General features: G+C 53.2%; 1 protein-coding gene across 3 annotated transcripts in view; it reads right to left on the bottom strand.

Annotated features, from left to right (window-relative positions):
* The window catches only part of lats2 (large tumor suppressor kinase 2), a 27,061-nt gene extending 5,347 nt beyond the window's left edge, over nucleotides 1-21,714 (bottom strand). Inside the window, exons 1-7 of one of the 3 annotated variants that reach the window (XM_088645157.1) lie at nucleotides 21,470-21,714; nucleotides 17,190-17,734; nucleotides 4,640-4,772; nucleotides 3,035-4,356; nucleotides 2,268-2,850; nucleotides 1,551-1,733; nucleotides 71-177 (exon numbers count right to left, since the gene is read on the bottom strand). In XM_088645157.1, coding sequence (XP_088501283.1) covers nucleotides 71-177; nucleotides 1,551-1,733; nucleotides 2,268-2,850; nucleotides 3,035-4,356; nucleotides 4,640-4,772; nucleotides 17,190-17,504 — 2,643 coding nt within the window. In that variant the 5' untranslated portion in view covers nucleotides 17,505-17,734; nucleotides 21,470-21,714. Of the gene's footprint in view, nucleotides 1-70; nucleotides 178-1,550; nucleotides 1,734-2,267; nucleotides 2,851-3,034; nucleotides 4,357-4,639; nucleotides 4,773-17,189; nucleotides 17,735-20,868; nucleotides 21,140-21,469 lie in introns of those variants that run through there. The other 2 variants (XM_088645167.1, XM_088645150.1) reach the window with 2 other exon arrangements.

Below are 21,714 nucleotides of genomic sequence, written 5' to 3'. Positions count from 1 at the left end.
AAACGTAAACTGTACCCCTGAAACGTCTTATACACATTTGCACGTCCGATCAGATGTGCCCTTTGCTTACCTTCATCTGGGTCTCTGTCGGAGTAGGGGCCAGGAACGGAGGCTGGCCCACCAGCATTTCAAACAGGATGACACCCACACTCCACCAGTCGCACAGCTGTGTGTAACCTGCAGACAGACCGCAAACGGCTCGGGTTCATTCCCAGGGAATTCTTTAGACAAGAAGATGCCCCAGGAGCAGATTTAGGAGCAAAGGGGGCCAGCAGGGTAATTCTGCCTGGAATGTCCATGTGTTGCTCGCCTGTGAGACCGAGTGACTCCCCAAAGTGAGGTACAAGCTGCATGCGGGACATTCATGTAGTCAGGTTTTCAACAGCGGCCTGTTGAACAGTTCTTTACCTCCCAGAGGAAACAATGAAGGGGCTTTAACGAAACACACGCAGACCGGTCAGAAGGTAAACAATGCAGAAAAGCAAAGAAAAATGCAAACTTGCACTTTCAACCAGGACATAATAACTATTCAAGACAACAGGCATTTTATTGCAACAGACAGTAAACTCTTGTCTGTAATTGTAACTACTGTAATCTAAACTTTGGACATTCATTTTTGGCCAATAATGTATATTATTAACTTCTAACCGTAACTCAGAGGTTTGTAATATCATTTGGGCAGACACAAAATAACTGTAAAACTCACTTGATCAAGGGTAAAAAAAACAATAAACTGTCCATAACAGTCTAAAACAGCCCGAAAACACCTTTTCAACTGGTGCAAGTGACCATTACAGGCACAGGATTTGTAACGGTTTCTAATGAGTTTCAGCCGAAGCTAAGAACCGAGATCCAGGCAGAGAGAGGTCAGACGAAAGTGCTGGCATGAAGAACCACAGAGTCTGATGAGAACTTTATGTAGCTGCTGGTCTGCAACAGTGGTCCGGGTCAGTTTCCGCGCTGTGGCCCCTGTGGGCTTGAGCAGGAGGTGAAAAATGTGTGTACGGGATGGTCATGCTTCTATATCTCTGTGGTTTTCATGCATGGTGGGTTTTAGCCTCATTCAAGTAAGGGGATTCCCCAAAGTCTGCACTTTTTCCCCATCATTCATATAAAATACTGTAAAAGCCCAGAATCAACTGAAAAAGACCAGATGAACAGAGTGCCAGGCTGCCTCCTGCCTCCACCCTTAATGGAGCAGGGCTGGCAGTCAGGCATCAGCTCTGATCAGCTCTGCGCCTGCCTGCCTTCCCAGGAGCTGACCCCTGACCCCAGACCAGCTCTCGCCTGAGCCCAGACCTCAGGCTAGGATTAATTCCATGATTCCAGCCCCTGGAAAAGCGGATTCTTTTTTTTTCCGCCAGTTTTTAGCTCTGGCTACTCTGCAGCCGGCGGCGAGCAGCCAGCAAAGAGTCGGTGGAACAGTAACCCTGAGGCCCGCCGGGCCGCCAGCGCGCGGCTCGCTCTGGACTGGGCCGCGGCGGCCGACGAGACGAGACGGGCGTGAGGAATGGCCCCGCCCCCTCGCCTGTGAGCCCCGAGGCGCTCACCCTTGCGCAGCAGCACCTCCGGGGCGATGTAGTTGGGGGTGCCCACCAGGGAGTGGGCCAGGCAGCGCTGGTGCTGCCGGGCTGCCCGCTGCTCCAGGGTCAGCAGCCGGTCTCCGCAGCGGCAGCCGGACAGCTCGTCCCACAGGTCACTGGGCTCCATGCTGTCCTGCCTGATGTGGCTCCCTGGGACACGAAACCACAGAGACTCGTGAGACGGGAATTCTGCGTGTTATACCTACAGTATACACGTATGTGTGCATCTACTGCATCTCGCTGCGTATAAACATACATACAGCAGGCACACAGCAGCCGTGTGTAAATACACACACAACATGCACCATTACTGGAAGGACCTGTTGCCGTTAATGTGGATATTCAGGCTCATTGACCTTAAAAGGCACAGAGGAAAGAAAGAACACCTTACCATGATCATGGTAATGTATCCATCCCATACTTCTTATAAGTCTAATCCTCTGTAAAAAGCTTTTAAATATCATCGTTCTACTGTAGATGTTAGACTGAAGTTTAGTGGGGAGAAACACAGGGGAGGTTCCTACGAGCTGTGAAATTTATTTATATATATATTTTTAATATTCCCACTACTCGGCCACAGCTCACGCCCTGCCCCCGGTTTGCTTGCCATTGCTGTGAATGGTGAGAAAGGCCCCTGCACCTGTCCCGATCTGCTCCGTAACCCTGATTTCAGCGCCGCCTCACCTTTCTGGTAGTACTTGGAGTTGTGCGTCCAGCGGAAGCCCGTGCAGAGGCCGAAGTCGGTGAGCTTGATGTGGCCGTCCAGGTCGATGAGGATGTTGTCGGGCTTGATGTCGCGGTGGATGAAGCCCATCTTGTGCACGCTCTCGATGGCCAGCGTCAGCTCGGCGATGTAGAAGCGGGCCAGCGGCTCCGGGAAGACGCCCAGGCGGATCAGCAGGCTCATCATGTCCCCGCCCGGGATGTAGTCCATGACGAAGTAGAGGTTGTCTCGGTCCTGGAAGGAGTAGTAGAGCCGCACCACCCACTCGTTGTCCGCCTCGGCCAGGATGTCCCTCTCCGCCTTGACGTGAGCCACCTGGTTCCTGTTCAGCACGTCCTTCTTGCGCAGCGTCTTCATGGCGTACAGCGCGTTGGTGTCCACCTTGCGCGTCAGGCAGACCTCGCCGAAGGCGCCGATGCCCAGGGTCTTGATCTTGACGAACATCGACTTGTCCATCTTGGCGCGCTTCAGGCGGTTGTAGTTGGACTCCTTCTGGTAGAGCATCTTCCTCATCTGCTCTTGCTCGGCCTCCGACAGGCCGGCCTGGCACACAAGGAAACAAGCAGCTCAATGGAAGGTCAAAAGATCTCGGCGGCCTGACATTCCGCAATGTACCGTTTAGATACAAAAACAAAAAAAAACACACTTCTTTTCCGGATTTCTCACTAACGATTTCAGAAATAACCGACGAAACAGAAGTGCCCCTGACAGGGCCCCTGAGCGTTACCTTGGCCATCTCTTGCTCCAGCTGCATCCTCCTGTTCAGCTTCTGCTGGTAGGTCTTCATGACGTTCTCCACGTGTTGCTCCATGTAGAACTTGAAGGCGAAGGGGGAGTAGCTCTTTATCCGGGACTCCCTCTTCTCCTCGTCTCTGGCGTTCTTGCGCACCGGCACCGGCGACGTCTGGATCTGCTTCTTGTCCTTGACGCTCTTCTCGGCCCGGCCCGTCTTGGCCTTGTCGCCGGCGAGCGCCCCGCTGCTGCCCTCCTCCGCCTGACCGCTCGGGCCCTTCCCTTCCGGCGGCTCGGGGGCGCCGTGCAGCAGCAGGGTCTTGGGGTACGGCGGAGGGGGGCACCGCGGCCCAGGGGCGTAGGCCTCGCCCGCGGCGTAGGGGCCAGCCTCGGCGGCCTCCGGCGCCTGCGCGCCCAGCCAGCCGGGGTGACAGGGCCCCACCGCGGTGCGCGGCTCCGGCCACATGACCGGGATGCTCTTCACGGGCTGCTGGACGGGCGCGGAGGTGACGGCGGTGACGGTGCTGGGGGGCCCCAGGGGGGGCTCTGGCCGGACGGCTACGCTGACCTTCTGCGGGCTGTTGAAGGAGTTGGTGCGGCTGGGGGCGTGCACCTCCCCCCTGTAGGGGCCCGGGGGCGGCGGCTGCCGGGCCGCCCCCTCGCCCGCCCAGTGGTGCTCGTACAGGTCCAGGTTGAGGCTGGCCCGGGACGGCGCCACGTGCACCTGGGGCGACGGGGGGCTGGACTGCCGCGGGTGCAGGTAGAGGCCTGGGTAGCCGCTGCCGGCCTGGGCCAGCGGCCCCTTGCCCTGCAGGCCGCCGTACCCCTCCTGCTGCAGCTTGCTCTGGAAGGAGGAGCTGCGCTGCAGCGGGTAGCAGTAGGGGGGCCCGCCGGGCGCCGCGGGGGCCGGGGGGGCCGGGCCAGGCTGCACCTGCAGGGGGGCGCTGGCCACGGGGTAGCTCAGCAAGGCCTGGTCCACGCCGGCAGCGTAGGGCTTCTGCTGGTGCTTGAGATCGCAGGGGGGGAAGATGGCGCCCCCGGCGGGGCTCTGGGCAGGGAGCGCCGGGTAGGGCCCCACGCTCAGGGGCCTCCCCACGGGGCCGCCCAGCGAGGCGGGGGCCTGGGCCGCGGGGGGCAGCAGGTAGACGGGGGCGCCCATGTACGACCTGGGGAGCTCTCCCAGCGCGCCCGCGCTCTCCGCCCCGTAGCCTGCCGTTTCGTACAGCGGCGCCCCCAGCTGGTGATACGAAGGCATGTTGTCGCTTGCTCCCTCTAACGCGGGTCTGTGGTCCGCGGGGCTGGGAGCACCCCCTTTCCCTACAACGACACGTTAAGAACCATCACGACGCGCCCGGTATCCCGTACACACATTTTTCACCTCCAGGGGCCACACCGCGAAAACTGACCCGGCTGGTGCCTCTCTGTTCCCTTTCCAGGACACTCCCCCCGAGCACAGACAAGAAAGACACGCCGCTCTCCCAGCGGCCTGAGGGAGGGGTTTGCCGGACCCCCGGCCGCGGCTCAGAGCTCACTCTGGTTTGGTCACATGCAGCCCGGGCAAAAAAGCAGCATTCCAGTCCACCCCCGAAGGCCCCCTCACCTGGTGAAGTCTGCTTGATGACGCGCACGATCTGCTCGGTGCGCGGGTCCAGGTAGCCCATCTTACTGATGAACTCCAGGGCGGCTTCGATGCTCCTGCTGCCCGTCTGCTTCAGGGCCCGCACGGCCATCTCCTGCGGAAGAGCACCGGCATCAGGCAAGACCGGACAGGCCCGCCGGGAGGCCGCGGCCGCTGCCGGGGGCGGAGGCGGGACCCGCGGCCGGGCCCGCCGCGTACCTCCCCAGACGAGAAGGTGTAGCTCACCTCCCCTTCACCGAGCACCAGCGAGCGCGCTCTGGCTCTCACTTCGACACGCGCGCCAAACCCGTTCGTGACGCACGAGCGGACTGCGTCTTGAAAAACAAACCCCTCCTCCCGCTTCAGAGAGACAGCTGCAGCGCGCGACACGCGGACTTGCTTCACGCAGAAGGGACGCGCGCCGGGAGAACTGCGATTTTGTGCAATCATCCACGAGCACTTCCACCCGGGGCCCCCGGGCAACACAGCCGTGTCCCGGGCCAACAGGCTCGCGCGGGCGCTGTGAAAGGTCAAGCTCCGCGCCGCCCCGCAGCTGTGCAGTTTGACGTGCAGGGCAGCTGGCCGGGCGCCGGGCCGCATTGCTCACATGGCTGGACAGGGCCGGCCCGGCGGGCAGCTGCGGGGGGAGGCGCTCGGGCGAGGGAGCGATCCCGCACACACGCCCGCACCTCCGAGAGGGGTCTGCGCTCGCAAGGTCACCTGCTGTTTGGGGTTGGGCAGATAAACCCCCAGGCTGCACCAGCACACAGGTGAACACAGCAACCTGCTGCCACAGACTTTACTCTTGCCGACAGTAAGGTACTGTATAGAAGCAGCTCTATTTGATTGTTTTAAATGGTAGTAAAATGGTTTTAAATGAGGTGTGTCTAATCTCTAGTTCCTGATAATCCTATTACATGCAGCAAGGGACTGAAGCCTCAAATTAGACCCAAAAAAAAACAGTCGATGCGTTGGTTATATCCACATACATTTTCAATAGTCAGGTTTATGCAATTTAAATGACCAATTTACAGACTAAAAAATATCTGTGATGAACACTGCATACACTGAATTATACTTCATTCGTCAATAAATAGCCAAAATTTTACAATCCCATAATTTCAAATCCAAATGTACACGGGCTCTCAAACAAAAGTCTGGCTGATGAAACATCTTCGGTGTCATGTACCTCGTACAGTACATGTACCTTCGGAGCGGTGGCTCTGAGGCTCAGGATCTGCGCCTGGGGCTGGGAGGTTGCCGGTTCGTATCCCGCGGCCGGCAGAGGAATCCTACTCCCTCGGGCCCCTGGGCAAGGCCCTTAACCCAACTGCTCCAGGGGCGCCGTATAAATGGCTGACCCTGCGCTCTGACCCCAAGCTTCTCTCTCCCTGTCTGTGTGTCTCATGGAGAGCAAGCTGGGGTATGTGAAAAGACAAATTCCTAGTGCAAGAACTTGTATATGGATAATAAAGTGATCTCTTTTACTGTACTTATCCCAGTTTTCCTAAGCAGCGGCAATTTCTGGTGCCAAAAACAAAACAGCATGTGTATCAGGGAGCCGTGGAAGGCGAGCGGAGATGACAGATCCGCGCAGGACAAAGGCCGGCCGTGCCGGCGGAGCCCGCGCTCATTGTTCTCCTCGGGCCCCTGTTCCTGTCCGGCATTCCTAAGGAGGGCGGCCTGCGGATTCCCGCACTTCTGCCTCTGTTCCCGCGCCCCCTGCCGAGCGCCTTCCTGCCCCCTGCAGGGGAAGTGCCTGTTTGTGCTGCGAGGACAGCTCGGGGGTGGGGGGGGCGCAGCCGGTCTTCCGCGGTACCCCAGCTCCTCCCGGCCGCCCACCGGGAAAACCGGGGGCGCCTGCTCTTCCCCTCTCACTCCCTCCGCGCCCCACATCCCTCCCTTCACCCCGGGCTCAACAGCCAGGCCTGGTCTTCTCCGTGCCGAGAGCTGCTCCTGGGTTTCACTGACACCGGCCGGAGAGGACAGCTGAGCCTCAGTTAGGCAGACGGGGCTAAAATCTAACCAAAACACTTACATGTCCAAACCCACAGGCGGCAGAGACCACCGCAGCTTGTGTGACAGTCCGGTATATTTAGACACGTCTGTTAAAGAAGGGCTTCTCCAAAACATCGCTGTAGTAATGCGGGCTATTTGTCTCAGCAGGGTTGGCTCCAGAAATAATTTTTAGGGGTACTTAGCATGTGAGGTTTGGAGCCATAAGGAATATTTAGGTGTCATTTGCTCTGGTGCGTGCTCTTGGTAACAATTCATTTCCAAAGCCACTCAAGTAGACAATCCTGAACACTGAGCTTGTAAATCTTTGAGAAAACCGTCATCCATGTGGATTGTCATGTAGCTAAATCTCCCCGAACCCCCCGGGAGAACAGCCTCACAGAACATGACTACAAACTCTGGTATTCACCTTCCATTCGAACAGGTCTGGGAATGTTAGCTATCCGTGAGTAACCGTTGCGTTGCTGGATGGATATTGAGCGTAGCTACATGAAATAACATTGTTGACCAACAGTGTTGTCATTCACGCAACATGCAGATTAACACTAAAACGAATCTCCCAGAGTAAAATGCTCATCAAATGAACAAAAAGCCTAATAAAATATTACCGAAAACTTAAATGTAAACCTAAAAAGGGAGGACTGTGTATAAAAAGGGCTGCGATTCCTACTGTATATGGTTCACCCAACAGAGACAAATATCCTCAAATTAAAGCTGGCATTCTGCACTTTAACCTCATAGTCATCATTTCATTTTAAACCCAGTGCGCTGGAGTACAGAGCCCAGACAAAAAGTGCGTCACTGTGCAAATACTTACAGACTGCAGTGTATGTGCGTTGTTTGGAAAAAGTGGTGTAAGCTCTTCTCCACAGTGAATAAACCAAGAGTTGACGCATATTGAATTGCTCAGTGCTGATGGCTAACTTTGGCTTTTGGTTAAAGAGTTCTTAAGGCACTATGGTCTGTACAGCACGATGTTCCATTAAATAAAAAGAAAACTGTATGATTTACTTCTGCAGCACACACTAGAGATGCGCATTTGGAAAACACCAACAAAACAGAATACCATAGGACCTGAGACAGACTCTGTGGAACTGATTTAGTGCCCTGAAGCCCTGATTGTTCAGAGACTGTGCAGACTGCAGGGCCCTCAGTTTGTCCGAATGAGAGCTGGCAGTCTGGAGTGCGAGTGATTCATTCAGATGGCGTTCCAGTACACCACAGCTGAGTGAACTGCGCTTCATTCCAATGACTAACTCCTGTTTGGCGCATGCCTGCATTGTGCTGTTTGACTCGACATGGATTCAGTTAGGCCTTCCATGTGCGAAACTTGTGTTTTTTTCAATCTTTACAAAGCACACTAACTAAATACTGGATTTATTAAAGGAATCAGACGTGAAGTTTAAGATACAAATAATGCAGAAAGGAACAGAGGAGAGAGAATGTCTTAATCTAATTTTCTGACCCCAGAGTACTGCCATTGTCTGAGAACAACACAGATCGGATAATCAAATTCCTGTCATATATGGCCTATTATATCATCTCCAAACCTCACAAGGATTTAGTTCAGTGCCCATGTCCACTGAGAGTGTACAAGTATTTGGAGCACTTTACTGGGTAAAACGAACAAACAAACAAAAAAGAAATTAAAAAAGTCCCGTGAGCAGAAATAAAGAAACAGATAAAAAAAGTTAAAAAGGAGAATTGGCATTTATTAAAAGCATGACTAGGGGTGTAACCCCGGCATCCTGGCCAAATTCCCCATTGGCCCTTACCAATCATGGCCTCCTAATAATCCCCATCTATGAATTGGCTTCATTACTCTGCTCTCCTCCCCACTGAGAGCTGGTGTGTGGGGAGCGTTCTGGCGCACTATGGCTGCCGTCGCATCATCCAGGTGGATGCTGCACATTGGTGGTGGTGGAGGGGAGTTCCCATTACCTGTAAAGCGCTTTGAGTGGAGTGTCCAGAAAAAGCGCTATATAAGTGTAAGCAATTATTATTATTATTATTATTATTAAACAGATACGTCTTTAGACTGAAGTCTTGCATGTCTCGGAGTGACAGGGAGTGAGTTCCAGAGCTCACTCACCCCGAGACACTTGTACCTACAAGAAGCTACTAAAAGCTGGGCCTCCTTCCAGCTACACTGCAACTCTCATCAGTCCGTAAGCATTGCCAGGATTCGGCGTGTGTGGCTCTAAAAGTATTGGGGAGCCCCTGAACACTTGTCAGAATTGGGGTGACGTGGTCACGGGGCCTTGAGCACTTCAGAAGTTGTGCGGCTGAGATTTGGACTGTCGGACGTCTAGGGTGTAGGCAAGGCATCTAACAGAAGACGTCGCAGTAGTCTAGCCAAGGTGGGATCACTGAATTCCAAGCCTGTTCCCTCCTACTAGGAAATTAGCTGGTGGCTGGGCAAAACGATTATTATTACCAAAGTGATTTATTGGACAGCCGGGGAATAATCAAAGGGCAACCCTTTAAAGCCTCACGGAGCGCTGAAACCAGGAACAACAGTCAGGCGTGTCGGGATCAATAATCCAGGACTAGAAAAACACGCACTGGATGTGCTGCCATGCAAGACAGAGGTGGACCTTGGTGACACAGCACAGCGTCCAAGCTCACCGAGGTGACAACGCACCGTTTTCTGCAGCGCCTCGTTTTTGCGGTCATACACCAAGGCATCTCGCCCCACACGGCAGCTCCTGACCGACGCCTTGACTCCTTTCGGTCGGCCTGCCATGCAAACATATCGGTCTCCTGGCCCTCCCTTCCCTTCCTCTTGTGACAGTTATTCATTCCTAACCGCCGGACTAAAATGATCTTGATCGGAATACTTCTCCCTCTTAACACTGCTCTCCTGCAGAATCTGAAAAGACTAGACCTTCTGTTGCCGATTCTTCTCGGAATACTCTTTGGATCCTGGATTTCCTTCAGGACTTCTCCCAGGTAGGAAATCATTTCCGTCAAATCAGCTGGGACATCCTGGTGCTCCCCAGGGCTGTGTACCTCGGGGATACTCCTTCTGTTCACGAAGGACCGCTTCAACCCATGACTCTGTAAAGACACCGAAACGGGTGGCCGATACTTCTGTAGCTGGACTGTTTAAGAAACCCAACCAGCTTGACAACATTGCACTGAGGATGACACTAGTGGTGTCTGGTGCTGAGAAAACAACTTTAGAGATGAATGCTGAGAAAAAGAAACTGTCATTAATGACAGAGGACCCCCATTGTTTATTGAGAGTCAGACAGAGATGGGCGATTTAAGCCTTTTGGCATTTACAGTCCTAAGTGGGGTGCCAAAGTTATTGCTACTGTACAAAAACTATGCTCCTCCTTCTCCCTCCATTATTTACATCCTCACTTCCTCCCGGTCCTCACACAACAACACGTGTCCTCTCTCAGACAGCTGAAATGTTTTGGTGTGCTCCACACTGTTATGACTCAGCCTTATCGCGTGGCGATTGTGCTCACGTTCTCTGTTACAACAGAGATTGCCAGTACATCCCAAACAGATAAAGACTGCCTAGAGCAAATGGTCACGCCAGCCTCTCAGGCCTCAGGAAGGGATTGTCCATGCCCTGCCACACCGCGTGGTGAACAGACTCCCCGCCAGGCTCAGTCTATTGCTAAGCACCTGTCTCATCCAGCTTATCACCCGTTTCAGCTCTTGCCATCTGGCGGTAAGGATGGTTTTGAATCCTTCTGCTACACGGTCTGTGTCACTTTGGAACTGTACAGTGCACCGCAGATCGTGTGCAGGGATGGCCGTGTGGAACATCGAGGTACATTCCTGGCACGCCGCGTGTCAGAGTACAGCTGTACTTCAGTGAACGGTTGTGAAATGACGGTCGCGGGCACAGTTTCCCACGAGCTCTTAGACCCGGAAACAAAGGGTTGCGCTTGTCTGCGCACGCTCTCCTGCCTCTGCACGGTCAGGAAAGGCTCTTTGCTTCTGCTGTTCCAGAGCAGGCCTCCTGACGGGGTCAGGTGGAGCAACTTTAAAGAACGTATTTATATTCTTACATTTTTACAGCAACGGGTCAGTCCGCTTCAGGTAAGGTTTTTGTTGCCGTGAGCCGTGCGTGTTTCTGCAGCAGATTTTCACTGCGGAATTACCTCGAGGGACAACAATTTTGCACCTTGAATGACTTTAAGGCAGCAAAATGTGGGGACAGTGCTTCATAACCACTGCTAATTTATGCTTTTTTATCACATCGTCGTAATTGAAACTGCTTGCACTTGAAGTGAACAAAATATTCAACAGCTGTTTCCCACAAAGTTACTTTCTTAGCACAGTGACAAGTGGGTATCTTGTCTGGTATCCAGGATAATCTTTCACTGGTATGTTCTGGTTTTGCAACAGGAATTGTTATATTTATAAAGCCATATTTTTAAAACCACCCTCAGCAAAATGAGCATCTCAGTTGGGCGCTCAGCTGCCGCCAAACGTACCCCTCCTTCTTAAAATAAAAGAGCCAAAGCCGTCAGCAAGCTCCGTGTCTGAATGGATGTATTTATGGGTGTACGTATTGTTAGCGACACAAACCCAGAAACTCAGCAGAATGAATATAGAAACAGCCTTGCATGAGGGGGGGGATCTCAAAATGTTCTATATAATACAGAATCATCCAGAAGTTCTGCTATCCCCTCCCTCGGGGCAAGCACTGTGCAACGCTTTGTTTCTGTGCAAAAGGAAACTTTGGCATTCGTAGTGAAGGAAAAGGCGCAAGGCTGTAATCTTTGTGAGCCGCGCTGGAATCTTCTGATGTGGTATTTCAGCGGTGACCTCTCTCCTCTCTGTCACAGCAGATGTTCCAAAAATTCCTGGAACCAGGAAACAAGGATTCCAGCTATTGAGAAATTCCTCCCTCTTCTCTCTCTCCCCGTGCCCCTGCACTCCTCCCTCCCCCTCCCTTATTCACATCCTCGCTTCCTCCCTGTCCTCGCACCTCCTGTCTCAGACACTCTTTCCTTTGCCTCAACCCGTCCTCCACCCTCGCTCTCCGAGTGCACAAAGACAGAGCCCAGTCTTGCATTAAAAAACTACAGTCCTGGCACCATTTTCACCACCCATAGTTCCTCTAGAGCAGAGTTTCTGGATGATGCAGTATTTCACAGAACATTTTGAAATCCCCCCAGACACACCAGAACTGGACATCTGTATCGGTCACGCCATATTGCACTCTGTAAACAACCTCTCAGATTTCTTTAAGGTTTATTCTACATAGCCTCATAGCCTCCATAGAAGCAGCCTCATGCAAGGCTGTTTCTATATTCATTCCACTGAGTTTCTGGGTTTGTGTCCCTAACAATACGTACACCCATAAATAAATCCATTCAGACACGGAGCTTGCTGACAGGACTTTTCGTCTTTCTCTTGTCCCTGGCTCTATCCAGCATGCCTGAACAGAGAAGAACGGCCCACACTGGCCTGGCGATACCACGATGGAGACAGGGCAGCCATGTCCTGGCTCATCAGCGGGCAAGAGCCACAGGCAACATGCTCAGGGTGCGATCACGTCCCCTGATCTCATATACTGAGGCTGAGATTGTACTGTACGTATCCTTGATAGATCCCTGTGTAAACATCTCAGTTTCCAGACTCCGGGATGCACATCTTGGATCAGGAAAGGGCTTCAGTTTCAAGCTCCCGGATCTCATCCTTGTGTAAGTGCAGTGCTGCTTAGCAACAACAACAGTCTGAACAAGGAAAGCAGGAAACATGGCCTGACCAGGACAACAGGTTTCTAAGAAACGGCACCAGTAGAGACATCTGCACTCCTTGGCTTTTATGTTAAATAGTGATGACTCAGCTGGGAGCTCCAGTGGAGAATGAAGGCAGGAAAATTACTTCAGATGTCCAGGAAGATGGACGGGATGAAAGAAATTGTGGACATTTAGTTTGGCTGAAGATGGTCACTAAAATTTCTCTTTGCTTGTAACAGCAGCAATATCTTCACGTTGAGACCTGAAATGGATGTCATGAGGGTTTCATTCATGCGATCTCTGTTTAAAACAGAAACCAATAAAACTAAGCATCCAAATTATTTTGAACACTGCTATCCTAACAAAATTCAGTCTTCCTTTTCTGCAGCCTGAGCACAACAGAAAACATAAGTGTTACACAGCTCAATGCATTCTTTTGTAATGCCAGGCTTGCCTTACCTTTGCTGTGCCAAAAATGACCTCTCTGTACAGCCCTGCAGTGAATAATTAGCAGAACCCACACACTGCGCACCCCAGCATTGTGAATGGCTCTACTTTGTGCTTGCTGCCGTCTGCCAAAATGTTTCACCAGTGATGAAAGCAGCTTTCCTCCTGGTCCTCTCCTGGACGGTATGTCAAGTATAGTCCGGTATGACCTCCTTCAAGAAGCACTGTCTGAATGCTGTGCCATATCGCAAAGTTTCAGAGCCAGTGGGTCAGGGTCTTCACGGGATCAAGTCACGCACTCGCTACGTGTCACAAGGAAAGACTGGGACTGTTTCTTCGAATGCCAGGGTTAAGAGATTCACTTCTCTGTCCATCAGTGTTGTTAATCCCAGAACAAAAACATGAGCAATTAAGGCTGGTCTCGGAGTGTTTAAATTAATTCAGTATATGCTGCAATTTTAACAAATCAATTGCAGAATCATTTAATGTTTTTTTGGTTGACCATGTTCTTAGTTCAGACATAAATGCCAAGCAGTAATAAGCAGGAATGACCAAAATGTAAAATTTTAAATTACTTGTGTAAACAGCAAAATTCAATGAATTCCCGCCTTCACATCCACAGAAGCAGATTGTAACTCTACAGTCAGCTTGGTTCCACCACTGCATTCACACTTGGGTCCAGGAAGGGAGCTCAACTGTTTGAACCACTCGGCATTTCTAAATTTCAGAACCTTAAGTCCCGTCAACATCTCAGTACTTTCAGCTTGCTAGATAATGAAACCCAGCTGTAGTGAACAGGCTCCAAGCCTTATCAGGGCCCACAGACAGGATTTCTGGAATGCAGAGTTGCACAAGCTGTGGGCTACAGGCCACAGCCGACCCCACATCACACACCAAGGAATGAGGCAAGAGAGACCTTCTCATATTCCCTGTTCCTCTGGACCAGACAGGCAGCCCTCCGCTCCTCACTCTACGACAGGGGCCGACAGTATAAGCGTCGATGGACTCGAAGTCATGGCGCTGTTGTAAATATGCCCTTTTCCTCAGCCTGTAAGCTGCTTCAAGTGAATAAGGAGGAGCAGCTCCCTGCAAACCCACCCCATCAAAAAGCTCAGACATTGTGATAATGAAACCTGTAACATTGCTCTTCTTATAATCCCCCGGAACAAACACAGACAACAATCGAGCAAAACTGACAGCAAATTAAAGAACACCTGAAAACAACCATCACCACCGAACAGCTCAATGAAATGAGCAAAAAAACGGAAGAACAGCTCTTTATCACACAGACAGTATTACTGCTCAGTATTACGCTTCCCAACATTATGTCAAGACCTATTCCTGCGAAGTGTTTATTTCACCTTGATAGAAACAACAGTTACATCTAGTGATAAAGTCCACCTTCACCGGCCCGTGGCTGAGCCCGCCGGTCCAGCACCGGGAAGCCTGAGGGGCCTGCCTGCGGCGCAGGGTAGGACCTGCAGTGTGACCGGTAGTGTCCGGATTTCTACAAGCTCGGGATCCCAGAGGTGCGGACGGAGGTCTGGGGGACACGGCTGGGTCTCTCGGGGGCTCCACTCCGCAGAGGAAGGAGCCAGCGTCCGAGCATCTGCTCTGCTACACTGCTACACCCTGGGGCCATTGAATTGAAGCTTCCTTTAAACTGCAGCTACGCCTGGACCCAGCCCAGCCAAACACAGCAGCAGCGGTCACACTCCCTCTCCTACAGCATGGCGAGAATACAACTCGGAAATAAGGGCCAACGCCGCATTCTTTGAGCGCTTCCCCTGAAGACAAAGGTTTCGTCACACCTCTGATGTACGACCCAGAAGAGAGGTGGAAGTGTTTAAAAACGAAGTGGTCCAGGCAGCATTGAGTCAGGTGGGCGTTATGAGCTGTTCTTTAATTTTTACTGACTTGAACTAAACCCACAATTTAAAAAAAACCCACAACAATCCACAGAGGCATTATTTCTTAACTCTCAAGTGGCTCCACTTGTGGCCTTTTAGGAGTAGCACAGTCATGATGTCCGTGATTATCTGATCTTTCAGGTTTAATCTGCGTTTCTTCACACGGGGAGGTGTGGTGGCTCTGTGGCTCAGGATCTGCGCCTGTGGCTGGGAGGTTGCCGGTTCAAACCCCGCGGCCGGCAGAGGAATCCTACTCCGTTGGGCCCCTGAGCAAGGCCCTTAACCCCATCTGCTCCAGGGGTGCTGTACAATGGCTGACCCTGCGCTCTGACCCCAGGCTTCTCTCCCTGTCTGTGTGTCTCATGGAGAAAAGTTGGGGTATGCGAAAAGACGAATTCCTAATGCAAGAAATTGTATAGGGCTAATAAAGAAATATTATTATTATTACTTCTAAGGTGCCTAAATATAACAAAGGCTGACATGTCTCTCAATGACCTGCTAAAGGATATAATTCTTAAAGGACAGTTATCTAGAGGGAAATCTGTCAAACTGTACTGTATAAGCTACCATTACAGTAATAGAAGGTTAATGACTATCATTTATTAACCTGGCCAAAGCCCAAACAGGAGTTTTCTTCCCTGCACTCAAAAGAAGGTTCAGAATGAATACAGCAAGGCAAACCTCTGCTCATAAGGGGCTGTTTACACAGACAACACGACAGGCAGATCTACTTCTGTTTGTGTTTCTGCTCTGTCTGTTTGTCTGTACATATTGTCATTCTTTCTTTACTGTTTTGTAATGTGCGGTCTTCATGGTGCGCGGTTATCTGCTGTACTGTGTAGTCCCGAGCGAATGGGGCGAATGAGAATCCGATTGTACACGTACTCCTCTGTTTCAGCTCACACAGATTCTTAACACGCTACTCCTGAATTCATACTTCACCCTGAGCCGTGAAACCATCGACTGATGAAGAAAGACGGATCACAAGCTGCTCAACGAATCCACACTGCCTGTCCTTCGCTGCAACAGACTGGCCTCCCAGATCCTCCCAACAGCAGGCAAGATCGTGCAGAAAAATAAGAAGCAGGAGGCCCTCCCCTTGGCTCTACCACTGATCCTGTTCAAATCCTACATCCCTTCTCTTCTCTCGTGCTCCTCAGACTAAAGCACAGCGATAAGGGCCTGACATGCGCTCCGTAATGAATGAAAGACCAGAGGGAAAAGGAAGTCAGATGTGTTCTGTCCCAACACCACGGGCCTGGCTGTTTACAAACAGAGAGGGACTCATCCTCTGGCTGGCCTGGTTCATAAAGGAAGTTGTGAGAAGGGAATGTGGGCGTCGGAATGCCGTGACGTCCGGTCTTCACCAACCACACATGCCGGGGCCTTAGCAGAAATCCCGAGAACAATGCGCCGTGGTCCCGAAGCTCTCCCATTCCCTCCCCCGAGTCGGCGTCGGTGACACTGGTGCGGCGGAGTAATCACAGCCACGATATTTTGGAATAGCTGCGCTTCATTTCATGATGACAAAAAAACAGCCTGTATTTAGAGGGCCACAACATTTGACTAAACTGGGATCTAGCGGAGATGCCACGGCTGCCCAGTGCCTTTTCAAAGGAGGCGTGTCGCTGCCACATACACACAGAGCATGGAGAACAGAGCCCAGCTCTCTCCAGGGCCACCCCTGTCCGTCCCGGGCTGAATCAAAGTAACCCGGACGCCTGCAGGACTAGGGCTGGTCAACGCTGATGTACAGATGATTCAAAACCTCACAGCTACTTTGAACACAAGAGTCGATTTTTGTTTGCCACGCCGTATGCAGCCTCGAGCTCAAAGGGTGTCGTCGTACTTCCTGAAGCAATTAATGACAGTCAAACTGGGCAGTTAAAAAACGGAAACACCCCTTTTCATGCCACATGTAAAAGTGGGTTTATAAATAGCGAAGGCTTGTCCTGAGAGCTGTTTGTGTCCTGGTGCCATCGATGGGACTGCGAGCGCAGTGCAGGCTTTGCGGAGTCACTTTGATTCGGAATACCAAGGCACAGCATCAAGAAAGCCAGGGGCCTGAACGGCCCACATGAAGGACAGGCAAGTTCTTACACCCGCGGAACAAAACCCCCTGATGAGCCGGAGAGCGTGACTGCCGATTCTGTGTGCAGCGGGGGCACAGCTTGCCGAGACCTCCCCTCACACCCGTCCTGAGCGAGACCCCTGGCCACCCTCACATGACAAGACCCCGGCCGCCCCTGGAGCTGCTTCAGGAAACACACGGGGCTCTCGCACGCCTCGCGCCCCTGCCTCCTGCAAACCCTGCGGACCCCACCGAGCGTCTCCGCCCGCCTCCCACCGCCGGCGCCCCACGAGTCAGGCGCCAGCGCCGCGCGGAGCGGCAGACGAGGAAGAGGAGCCCCCCAGAGTCAGGAGAGAAGCCCCCCACTGTGGTACCTGGTCGCACCCGGCGTTGACGAGCTCCTGCAGCATCTGCCGGTTGACCTCCGGGCCCGGCGAGGAGCCCGAGTCGTTGGCGAAGGGCAGCAGCGACCGCCGGATCTCGCGCAGGGCGGTCTGGTAGTTGCCGAACTTCTGCGGCGCGCGGGGGTGGTGCTGCTGCGGCGGCGGCCGGCCGCCCTCGGCGCCGCGGCCCCCCTGCAGCGCCTGGCTCACCAGCTTGGCCGGCTGCTTCAGGCCCTCCTTGATCTCCTGCAGGCGCTGCCGCGTGTTGCCCGCGTACGGGGTGGCGGGGAACGTCTTCGGCCTCATGGCCGCTCCCGCCTTCCCCCCCGGCTCCTCTCCGCTTGGCCCGCGCCGGACGCTGCTCTCAGTCCTCCTCCCCGCCCCACAACATCAACGGACGGGCCGCCCAGAGCCCGCCCCGCCGCGCTGTCCGGACGCAGGCTTTAGTGGGGCCTCAGAGGACCGGGCTCCCCGCCGTCCTGCAGCCTGAGAGAGAAGGCGCCGTGCCCGCTGACCGCTCCATCCCCGCGGGGCCTCTGGGAAGACAGACGGGGGGAGAAGCGTCAGCAGAGCCGCGCGCGACCGGGCCGAAGCAGGGCCAGGGCTGGACTGGCATCCCGTCCGGGGTGCACCGCTGCCTGCTGGGATAGGCTCCAGCTCCCCCGCCACCCCGAACTGGATAGAGGAAGTGGGATCAGCGGGGTGCCGTGCGCCATTTGACAGCCACACCAACAACTCTGACCCCCTTCCCTTTTCCTGTCTGCGCCCCCCCAACACACAGCGGGAGACAATGGGCATCTCTGCAGCTTTAGCGAAATGTCTATTCCCATGATCTGAACACACAAGATCCCCCAAAAATGCACATTTCCCCCCCCACAGGTAATAAACACCAGTTTTGTCAACATGTCTTCCTCTACCTTAACGGGCTAAATCTTAGCAGGGGCAGGACACGCAGTCATCTGAAACGGACACAGATTTCTTCTTCTTCTTCTGTGTAATACTGTCCGATTTGTTCGTATAGCCCTTTACGCGCAACGCCTACGTGTAAATGTTATACGTCTGCTGAAACTGCACACACTCTGGTTCTGTTAAGACTCTGAGGAGGCTGAAGGTCCACCTGATTAATACAGGCAGCATCGAGAAAGCCAGGGGCCTGGGTAGCCAACAGCTGAGCAAAAAAACAGGCTCCCAATGACAGCAGTTAACAACAAACAACTCCACTCAAGACCCGAACGTGGAACCCAGACATACTGTATCCTGCTGACGGGCGCCGGGGGTGGACCCTTCGCTTGCCACGCGAAGTCTGTTCGTCAGCGGAGCTAACCGAGAGGCGAGACGCATCCGATTTTGTGAAAATCAACTCCCCTCCCCTCACGCTCGTTAGAGGTAAAAATCTCCAACTGCTTCATCTTGATCGCTAATGAAATCTCACGTGGACGAAGGCGGGAGCACGGGGTCACACCCAGGTGATGGCTACGTTATTTCAAAGACCCCAGAGCAGATAACAGCCTGGGCGGTCCACCCGTTGTCGGAGGTCCGCACCGACCCGGCAGGACCGGGCGCTGGGCCCCGGGGACGGACCTGCCCCCCCACATACCAGCCGAGTCCTGCGGACCCTGTGGGAGGGTGACCCGAAGGCACAGGCTCCCCCAGGCTCTGCAGGGGAGCTCCACTGCCACTGCCCATGTCCCCAGAGGGACTGAGGGGACACCACTCCGATGGACAATAATAATTCATAGCTCCTCACACTTCTACAGTGCTTTTCTGGACTCTCCACTCGAAGCGCTTTACAGGTAATGGGGATCCCCTCCACCACCACCACCAGTGTGCAGCCCCACCTGGATGATGCGCCAGTCCGCTCCCCACACACCAGCTCTCAGTGGGGAGGAGAGCAGGGTGATGAGGCCAGTTCAGAGAGGGGGATTATTAGGAGGCCATGACTGGTAAAGGCCAGGGGGGAAATCGGGCCAGGACACCGGGGTAACACCCCTACTCTTTTCAAGAAACACCCTGGATTTTTAATGACCACAGGGTCAGGACCTCAGTTTAACGTCTCACCCGAAGGACAGTGGCTTTTTACAGTACAGTGTCCCCATCACGATACTGGGGCATTAGGACCCACACAGACCGCAGGGTGAGCGCCCCCTGCTGGCCCCACTCACACCTCTTCCAGCAGCAGCCTTAGTTTTTCCCCGGAGTCTCCCATCCAGGTACTGGCCAGGCTCACACCTGCTGGGCTCCAGTGGGCTGCCAGCTGGGAGCTGCAGGGGGATGGAGCTGCTGGCCGCGCACGTTGTCACAGAGCCCCGGCAACACCAAAGCCGAGGGCCCGTCACGGACCGACTGCCCGGCCGCCGCCGGTCAGGTCTGCAGCCGTGGCCACACCCCATCACCCCTCCTGGGGGGGGAGGGATCTGGGGGACTCGGCAGCACCACCTGCAGCGCCCTGCGAGACGCCGCCAGAGCCCCTTCTAACCCGCTGCTTCCCCGGACGCTTCTCCAGCAGCGCTTCCTGGACAGCTGTGTTGTTCCTACATTAGGTGCGCGATAAAACTACCTCATACTGCAGCGTGCTAACATTTTAAACACCCTAAAATGTCATTGGTAAGGAACATTCTGGATTTCTTCCATCTCCAGCATCATTTCCAGAAAAAAAAAGGCGTGTTCTGTATAACGGAGAAAGAAAATAATATGCAACTTGTTTAAAAAGTTCGGAACGTGGGCAGGAGATCTTGGCACGTCTTTATTATAAATATAAGACACACCTCTCCTGAAAACCATGCGGTTGCCTGCACCTTACACTACCTCTAATGCGACTCAATTAAAAAAAAAACCCTGATCAATCTGATAAATTAATTACAGGGATGCTTCTGAAGTAAAACGCTGAGCTTTTATAGACGTCTATCGATACCTTTTTGCAATAAGTGCAATATCGCACAATAATGGAAAGGATAACGAACGCGGAGGTGTCCGGCCACCGCAGTCGAATTGAACCCGACTCTGCAGTTCAATCAACAACACAAACAGCGTGGCCGCTGGGAAGGACATGGACGCGACAACAATGTTTCACAACCTCCCAGTTCACAGTTCACACACAGTGGTGGGACGGTCAAGTTCATCTTTGTGCCTCTTAAAACAACACCCAGCTGTATCCTGTAACATCTGCTTTTCGAGAGACTTACACTCGGATACCGACCAGACTGTAAACGGGTTTTGAAGTCTGTCATACAGACGGCGGAGTTCATGAGAATCGAGAGACAGGGGGCAGCGGGCGTCAGGCACGATATGTGCAGCAGCTCGCTGGGAAACACACGCAAGAGACGACGGTGCCCATTTAAACCGTGGTAACAGTGTCAGCTTTGTAGCAACCCGACGTTAAAAATGTACGAGACAGAAGCAGACGCTGCACTGAACCCATCAACCGATACCGAGTATATACACGTCCACGGGCACCGACAGACGGGGAATTACACGATCTGCCCCCTCGTTTAATTTCTCTGCCCAGAAAAAAAAAAAATCGGCACATTGAAAACGTTTTAGGCACTCAGCTCTGCTGCCGTTTTTCGGAACTTCGACTTGCATATGACAAAACATAATCATTACTGGCTGTGCTCTCTTCTCCCCGCACCTCCTTCTCGACAAAACGATGAAAACCCCTCCGACACCTTACCATCGTCTCACGGGCTCGTCTCGGTCCTTCGGAGCGCTGGCTGCCTCCCCAGCCCCTTCTGCAAGCCGCGTGTCTTTTATTTAGATGGCAGACCCCTAGTTAACGTCGTTCCCCCCCACCCCAAAAAAAAAGTTAAGAAAAAAAACTTCACAGAGCCTGTTCGAGTTGGGGCTGAAAGTTTGCGATCTGGTCCTGATTGGAGTGACTGGAACGCAGGTCCGGAGAAGGAGCCCGACATTCCACCTTAGGGAGACTTTGAAGTTTCATCGGCCACCCCCGTTTCTATATATGTTGGCATGTGCGTGCGTGCGCGCCTTCAGTTGAAGACGAACGCCCCTACCCGCACCCCACATCGGCTGTCGAGAACAGAAATACATTTACGATTTTTAAAATTAAAAAAAAAAATCATCGAACCGCCGAAACAAAATCGAAAAGTGGCACCTTTCCCAGACGCGGGAGCATAGCAACCACTCGCTTGGCGAGGGCAACAGCAAAACGCGTGCATTGTAAGAAAAAGTAACGGTAAACTCTCTAAAAACAAGCAAACAAACAAACAAACAAACAAACAAACAGAAATGCATCAGGAGAAGGGGAAAGTTACCTTAACTGCTGCTGCTGCTGCTGCTGCTATCGTGAACGGGGCTGTCCTTCAGCCACCCAGCTCAGCTCAATGCCTGCGGCCGGGGCTCACGCCGGTATGAGGCTCCATTTTCTCCCTACAGTGGGCTGAATTAGGACGCTGTGCTCAGTTGGACACTTTCTGCATCGCTCGCATTCCAGGGGGAGCACGTGACGCCCCCGAATCACGTCAGCGGCCCGCGCGCTCGCGGGCTGGGGGGCGCTTCT

This window comes from Lepisosteus platostomus, chromosome 2, assembly GCF_059453375.1.
Source record: "Lepisosteus platostomus isolate fLepPlt1 chromosome 2, fLepPlt1.hap1, whole genome shotgun sequence".
Lineage (NCBI taxonomy): Eukaryota > Metazoa > Chordata > Actinopteri > Semionotiformes > Lepisosteidae > Lepisosteus > Lepisosteus platostomus.
Note: the sequence above shows the minus strand (reverse complement) of the source record. Positions and strands in the feature narration are given on the sequence as shown.